This window comes from Triticum aestivum, chromosome 7D, assembly GCF_018294505.1.
Source record: "Triticum aestivum cultivar Chinese Spring chromosome 7D, IWGSC CS RefSeq v2.1, whole genome shotgun sequence".
Taxonomy (NCBI): domain Eukaryota; kingdom Viridiplantae; phylum Streptophyta; class Magnoliopsida; order Poales; family Poaceae; genus Triticum; species Triticum aestivum.
In genome coordinates, this window is record NC_057814.1 from 497,737,115 (window position 1) to 497,745,289 (window position 8,175).

At 43.1% G+C, this 8,175-nt stretch overlaps 2 protein-coding genes across 3 annotated transcripts in view; one reads left to right on the plus strand and one right to left on the minus strand.

The window, feature by feature from the left end:
- Nucleotides 1-447: 447 nt before the first annotated feature.
- On the plus strand, nt 448-1,501 carry LOC123168976 (uncharacterized). Its single transcript, XM_044586836.1, has 2 exons — nt 448-814; nt 932-1,501. The coding sequence occupies exons 1-2, from the start codon at nt 579-581 to the stop codon at nt 1,155-1,157; spliced, it is 462 nt and encodes a 153-aa protein (XP_044442771.1). The 5' UTR covers nt 448-578; the 3' UTR covers nt 1,158-1,501.
- A 6,149-nt stretch (nt 1,502-7,650) lies between these two features.
- The window catches only part of LOC123168977 (uncharacterized), a 1,800-nt gene continuing 1,275 nt past the window's right edge, over nt 7,651-8,175 (minus strand). Inside the window, exons 3-4 of one of the 2 annotated variants that reach the window (XR_006484584.1) lie at nt 7,816-7,930; nt 7,651-7,709 (exon numbers count right to left, since the gene is read on the minus strand). The gene's annotated coding sequence lies outside the window, so the exon portion shown is untranslated. The other variant, XM_044586837.1, reaches the window with a different exon arrangement.

Here is an 8,175-nt window from a genome sequence, read left to right on the forward strand (position 1 = left end):
CCGCCCCCAGGGAGCTGGATTTCATACGGCGCCAGAAGATCGCATCACCAGGCCACCACCCTGGAAAGATTCTACCCTTCCACCGGAAGAATTCAGGGATCGTTAACAATGCACGTGCGCCGGGAGCCGAAACCAAAGTTAACAAAGTATTTTGTTTGATCACTGCAGCCTGCCTGCAGGTCAGATAAAATGCTTGTTAACTGATGGACTGAGAGTTCCATGAAAATTCAAGATGCCGGTCAGATACCTGGCCCCTCTCCACAGCTGCATGATTGATTTGATTCGATCCAGCCATCGACTTCCCGGCCAGCCAACGGGTTCCCTCACACTCCTCTCCTACCACCCATGGTTTCGTCACGGAGCACAACCAACGGCACGCATGCAAGCAGACAAGCAAAAGCGGGCTGGCTTCCCTGCCTTCCGTCGTATAGTATATAACCCCGGCCCGGTCACCTCCATCCGCCAGACAAACAAGCAAGCGTGCCGAGGCGCACCACCCGAGCACGCACGCACGCATCACTCTCCTCTCCGGAGCAACGGCGGCCGTGCCTGCCACGCGCGCGCGAGCGTACGTACACATGGGAGAAGAGGTCGCCTCCACCGCTGCGCCGGCGTCGCTCTCGTCGGCGTCCTCGCTGATGGCTGCGGCGGCCGTGAAAGGGAACGAGGAGCGGTACGTCATGGTGGCGTCGAGGTTCTTCCGGGTGAAGCCGGCCGCCGTGGCCGGCGCTGCCCGCCACCACCACCACTTCCTCGACTCCTGCTTCCTCTGCAAGAGGAGCATCTCCCGCGACCGCGACATCTTCATGTACAAGTACGAGCAAGCTAAACTTATCTAGCGCTACTGCTGCAACTGATTCTCTTTTATTTCCACGGGGAGAAGATGACAAGTGATGATTCTTGGAGCTGATGCCGGCGTTGGCTTGTGCAGGGGTGACGCGGCGTTCTGCGGCGAGGAGTGCAGGCAGGACCAGATGGCCATGGACGAGGCGCTCCACGCGGCGGCGCGCCGGCACCGCAAGCAGGCCGCGGCAGAGCAGGCCGCCGGCACCGCGCGCCGCGAGGTGGCGGGCGCGACGACGGCGTCGATGATGCACCGCCGGCCGACCATCGCCAACCTCGGCGCGGTGGCGCGCACTCCCGTGGCCGCCAGCTAGTTGTAGGTTGACGGCGAGCGGGTGCAGCTGCGCATGCACCATGGATCGATCTTCCTTGGCTATAGATCGCTAGGTGGCTAAAAAACGAACTGATGTCATAACAGCGGTTCGACCGAATGCTAGCAAGCAAGAGGGGAGAGATGTATAGTTAAGAAGACATGGATCTCAAGAATGTTTTCCTGCGTGTTATTGCTGCGTATGCTAAAGTAAAGTGGGTCATCAGCTCCATACTACTAGCTGGAGTTCATCGATCTAGCTCTCGAGTGATCAGAGTCTTCTTCAGCGCAAATTAATCTGAGCGTGTGTTCTTCTTCTCAATGATATGATATCCTGCTTCCTCTTGTGTAAATAATCTTCTGCATCAGCATTAGACGCATCCTTTTCTGAGCTTATGTTACAAGAAGAATCCTACAGGACCGGATCCATAGTAGTAATTGGCACCAACTGTGTTTTTCTAATAATTTTCTTAAAAAAACTTCAGAGTGCCTCTAGCGATGCCTTGTAGGCTCTGTCGCTCTGATACATGTCCGCAATGAGACTTTTCTTAAGATAAAACTGCATAAATATTTACATAAGAGCGCCCATCATGTCACTCTCTGGACCGTAGATTCTTCACAAGATATTTGCAGGAATTTGGTTCTTAGGAAGAAAACTTCCTACCAGGAGAGATGTGCAAAGAAATCCCTGTAAATCAATCATTTTCATCCACTTTGGATGAAAGGTGTTTCTTTGTTGCGCCTTTACTGTGTCCTATACTCCTATCCAAATGGCTACTCTATAACTTTGTTCTGTGTTGCGCTTCATTCCTGTCATGCTCATGCGCCAGGGAACATCTTACATGAGTTACCTACTCCAATCTTAGCGATCAGCTCACCGAAACAACATATCTTTCCATCTCCCTTTCAGTTCTTATTACAAAGGAAAATCCTGAGGTCGAACTTTTTTTCTTGATTTGCGCCTATCAGCATCTCAATTGAAAAACAGACATGAATGACCGCCCTACTTGGAGGCCCTTTTATGCAGGAGGACAACAGGAACAAGTGGCAGTAACTATCGGCGACACCCAAGCGCGCCTATTGGCAAACTTTTTCCCGGGACAAAATTAAAATTCGCAAACCAATCATGCAGCATCCAGAATCAGCCACTTAACATATTCCTGGAACCAGTGGCCGGAGAGAATGGGAACACACAGAAAAATAATGAACTACCAAGACATAAATAAAGGCCATGATGGTTGATTCAATTCTACTTTAAGATATGATGTATGGTGTATGGCTCCAGGTTTAAAATCAACGAGCCATCAACAATTCCACACGCGACCGAATAAATAATCAGTAGTGACATGCCACTGGAGATATTCCAAGAGCTGGAGTGTGACAGCAAGTAAAGAGCAAAGTCATAGGCCCTCCAAGACATCAAGCTCACCCATGAGAAGGACAGGAGAGCCTATGAATGTTGGAACAAGTGCTTGCAAAGGAGAGGGGCGACCCGGTGAGAGCGCCACGACGGTAGAGAGCGATGGAAAGACAAACAGATTCTTCTTCTACTTGACAGCAAATTGCACTTTATTCTATGCTACCTTCTCTTATGCAGCAGCAGTTGATCTTATCACCCCTAAGAGAGGGACTTGTCACTTGTGAGTGATCTCCATTTGGCGGCAAGACCCGTTCTTCCAGTACTACCTGGAAGAGCTACAAGTTTTCGACTCTGGGACTCAATGACACCTTATGCACAGATAGATTTCGATGATCCTACCATACCAGTAGTTTCTCAACTTCCGGTGGCATGTATATAACTCTTTTTGTTAGAGCACTTGCAAATAATACACATGTGCAAGATGTTCAAAACCATATGCTAAATGAGCTAGAAACACAATGGTACCAGAGAAAGGAGGAAACAAATAAATACGAAGCGTGGCAATCATGTCGATTCAGGATCATAACAGGGCATAAAAGAAAAAAGGGAAACGGAGAGAGCACAACTCCAGCCCAGATGGAAAGATGATAAGACCCAATCTGTTCAGTCATAATCGTCCACTTCAGATTTGTTCAAAAGTGCATTTAATCTAATCATAAAACTTTCTATTATTCAAGCACATGGAAGATTGCTCCACAAAATGGTTATTTTCTTGGATGTTTGTATGAATATAGACTGAAGTGAATAAGCAATATGTACCTCAGTAGATCTTATAACCCAAAGGCCAGGTCAAGATGCTTCCTTGTTCAAGCTAGTTTCAAGCAGGTTCAAAAAACTGGCATGGAAGAATTATACTACTCCCTCTGATCCAAATTAACTGTCGCAGCTCCAGTACAGCTCCAGTTTTGGATCAGAGGGAGTATTAGCTCTGCAACTTTGCGTCCTATGCCTGGCCCGTGAGGTTTCATTAGAAAAGATAGCTTGGATATGACAATGCTTGAATGGGCATGGTGTCTTTTCCTCTTACCTCCTAGTCGACCAGCTGCTAACATGCATCCTACAACATGTCTAATTCGCTAAAGCAAGAATATGCATAACAGGTCAGAAAATTAGATGCCAAAAGGTACTTCGGAATGGAACTTCAAAGCTCTACCAGCTACAAAGACAACTGACTTGCAAGAATGAATTATAGTGCTGAGAGTGACATATGCATTGTAAAGAGCTCATGGCACATAGAAAAGGACTACGGATACTTCAAAAATATCTCTCAGTGTACAGATGGTTCATATCAAAATCATCCCTGTGCAGGTGGTCACGCGCAAATGGAACATCAAGGAAATGAAAGCATACCATATAAGACTATTTTCTTCCAGTTTTTCAGACTATTCGAACCAGGAGTTCAATAATTTCATCGCATGCAAATCTGATCATAGTCAGCAGTAGAACACATCACTAACTCTGGCAGGAGATGGATAGATCGACCTATGGGTGAATTGTTGAAGAGGCCGAGGGTTTGATGAAGCAGATTTCGATGATCCTACCATACCAGTAGTTTCTCAACTTCCGGCGGCATGTATATAACTCTTTTTGTTAGAGCACTTGCAAATAATGCGCATGTGCAAGATGTTCAAAACCATATGGCAAATGAACTAGAAACACAATGGGAACAGAGAAAGGAGGAAACAAATAAGTACAGAGCATGGCAATCATGTAGATTCAGGATCATGACAGGGCATGAAAGAAAAAGGGAAACGGAAAGAGCACAGCAACCTATCCAATTGCGACCCTGTCTTGTGCCTCTCAAACCCAGAATGAAAAGATGATACGACACAATCTGTTCATTCATAATTGTCCGCTTCAGATTTGTTCAAAAGTGCATCTAATCTAATCATAGAACTTTCTATTATTCAAGCACATGGAAGATTGCTCCACACAATGGTTATTTTCTTGGATGTTTGTACGAATAGACTGAAGTGAATAAGCAATATGTACTTCAGTAGATCTTAAGTTATTCCCTCCATCTCATAATGTAAGACGCTTTTTGATATTACACTAGTGTCAAAAAAATGTCTTACATTATGGGACGGAGGGAGTATAACCCAAAGGCCAGGTTTTGGAGAAAGAAACTTCACGAGAACAAGATGCTTCCTTGTTCAACCTAGTTTCAAGCAGGTTCAAAAAACTGGCAAGGAAGAATTCTAGTATTAACAATTGCACTAATTCTGCAACTTTGCGTCTACGCTAGTACAAGTAGCATTGACAAAGGTTCTCAATTCCATGTTTGAAATGCCTATGGCCCATGAGGTTTCATTAGAAAAGATAGCTCGGATATGACAATGCTTGAATGGACATGGCGTCTTTTCCTCTTACCTCCTAGTCGACCAGCTGCTAACATGCATCCGACAACATGTCTAATTCGCTAAAGCAAGAATATGCATAACAGGTCAGAAAATTAGATGCCAAAAGGTACTTCAGAATGGAACTCCAAAGCTCTACCAGCTACAAAGACAACTGGCTTGCAAGAATGGATACTAGTGCCGAGCGTGACATATGCTGTAAAGAGCTCATGGCATATAGAAAAGGACTACAGATATTTCGAAAATATCTCTCAGCGTACAGACAGTTCATATCAAAATCATCTGTGTGCAGGTGGTCACGCGCAAATGGAACGTCAAGGAAATGAAAACATACCATATATGACAATTTTCTTCCAGATTTTCAGACTATTCGAACCAGGAGTCCAATAATTTCATCGCATGCAAATCTGATAATAGTCAGCAGTAGAACGCATCACTAACTATGGCAGGAGATAGATATATTGGCCTATGGGCGAATTGTTGAAGAGACCAAGGGTTTGATGAAGCAGACTGAGGAGTTTAAAGTGTGTTGGGTTCGGCTATTGCAAACATAGCGGCTCATAATCTTGCCAGGGATGGCTGCACTCATAAACTTTGTAAAACGTGGTTGCATGTAGCCTCCAGGGTCTATTTCGGACTTGGTTATCTAGGAGTTTGCCGAGCGTGATGAATAAATAAATGCAGCGAGTTTTCCCCAAAAAACATTCTTGTGTACCAACAGAGCGGATGTACAACACTGTTATACAAGGCAAGAAAAGGTATTGATGACCAAATCAAACTGTAGAAAAATTAGATTGCGTAAAACTATAGAGTAATTGACAGCAAAGTGCACTTTATTCTACCCTCTCCTATGCAGTAGTAGTTGAACTTATCACCCTAACAGAGGGACTTATGATGAGTAATCTCCATTGGTGGTTGTTAACCCATTCTACTAGTATTATGTGGAAGAGCTGCAAGTTTCAGACTACGGTTCGCTAAACCCTTCTTCGCAGAAACTTAAATGACCCAACTCTCTCTTTGTTAGATCACTTGCAAATAATGCATTTTGAGAGTATAATTAGTCAATCATGAAGCATATGGCAAAATATTACATATAATGAACAAAACACAACACGGTAGAAGAGAAAGGAGCAAACAAATAAGTATAGAGCATGACAATCATGTAGATTCAGGATAATTGTGAGCCTGTCGTGTGCCTCTCCAACCCAGAATGAAAGATGGTAAGACAAAATCTTTTCAGTCATAATGGCCCACTTCAGATATGTCCAGCTCTTTTGATTTTTCCAAAAAGTGCGTCTAATCTAATAATAAAATTTACTGCTTTTCATGCACATGGAAGATTGCTGCACAAAATGTTTATTTTCTTGGCTGTTTGTATGAATATAGACTAAAGTGAAAAATCAATGTGTACTTCACTCCATTTTACAGTAGATTTTATAACCCAAAGGCCAGGTTTGGAGGAAGGAACTTCGAGTGAACAAGATGATTCCTCCTTCAAGCTGGTTTCAAGCAGGTTCAAAAAGCTGGCACGGAAGAATTCTAGTATTAACAATTGCACTAGTTCTGCAACTTTGCGCTATGCTAGTACAAGTAGCATTGACATGGGTTCTCAATACCATGTTTGAACATGCCTATGGCCCATGCAGTTTCATTAGAAAAGATAGCTCACATATGAAGGTGCTTGAATGTACATGGTGTGTCTTCTCCTCTTACATCCTAGTCGACCAGCTGCTAACATGCATCATACAATATGTCTTCAACTCATTCGTGCAAAAGCAAAAAAGTGCAGCACCGGTCAAGAAGATATTTCTGAATGAAACATGTGCAGCACCGGTCAAGAAGATATTTCTGAATGGAACTGCAAAGCTCCACCAGCTAGACAGAAAACTGGCTTGCAAGAACGAATTGTTGCGCTGAGAGTGACACATGCATTTTAAAGGGGCTCCGCCTTGGGAGATCACACAAAAAAGGACTACAGATATTTCAAAATATCTCTCAACGTATAGACAATTCATATCAAAATCATCCATGTGCAGGTGGTCACAAGCAAATGAAACATCGAGGAAATGAAAACAGACCATAAGAATATTTTCTTCAAGTTCTCTAGAATATTCAAACCAGGTGTTCAATAATTTCATGGCATGAGAACCTGATCACGGTCATCAGTAAAATGCATCACTTATTCTGGTGCGGTGGAAATGGATCGGATAGTGCTCTTCCCACTTCCGTTTTCATATTTTCAAGACAAATATGAATGCGAATACGGATGTTATCGGATATGAATGCAGAGCGGATGTTACTCAAATACGGATACATATCGGGTGTTTACTCGATTCGGAACATGTACTACTAATAGCGACATGTTAGTTAAGGAAAATAAGTCAATAGCTATGTGACACAAAATAATCAACTTGCAACATACAATAAGACAATGATAGATAGTTTTATGAATAAATACTATTATAATGCATAACAATTTCCAAGTTTAATCGCAGAAAAGGTAAAATGTGACCACTTCTTAGGTTTTTATGGTGGACAATTGGCATATTAGAGCTAGAACTGCTACAATTAGCTCATGTAATTTTATTCGGCTACGGATATATCCACCTCCATATCCATATTTGTGTCAAAATCTCATACTACCATATTTGTATTTGTATCTGTAATAAAATAAATCTGGATACCTTCCATTTCCATTTTAGTTCGGATGCGGATAGGCATTTTCTCGAATACGGATAATGGATATTTTGGATTATCCACTGCCACTTTCCACCCTTAGCTGCGCCAGGAGAGCGAATGTACACCATTGTTATACAATGGAAGAATTGATGACCAAATCACACTGTAGCATAATTTGTTTGCGAAAGAAAAGCACAAAAGGAAACCTGCTAAACATAGGTCTACTAATTGCTTAGATCTTCATCTGAAAATGTTTCTTTTTTACCAGAACTGCTTGGTAACTCTTCTAATACCCACCTCCTTGACACTGTAGAGCAGGATCTGTGAACATCATAAGAATGCTCGATCAGTCTTTTCTGTACAGTTAACTTGATTACTAGTTGTACCACTTCATTATAGAAGAACTATGGTGTAAGGCTCCACCAAACATAATTAAACAAACTTTAGATCTCAGACTCAGAGTAAACTCCATAGTGAGTGCAAGAACACAGATAATGACCATTGGCATTGTTCAAGCTTTTAACCCTCCTTGTACATTCTTAATAGTTTCCCTGAACAACACTCTT

What these genes read in the sequence shown, in the direction of transcription:
- LOC123168976 (XM_044586836.1), top strand. Translation starts at nt 579, where the DNA reads ATGGGAGAAGAGGTCGCCTCCACCGCTGCGCCGGCGTCGCTCTCGTCG. An exon ending in CGCGACATCTTCATGTACAA is followed by an intron (nt 815 to 931) that starts GTACGAGCAAGC and finishes TGGCTTGTGCAG; the next exon opens with GGGTGACGCGGCGTTCTGCG.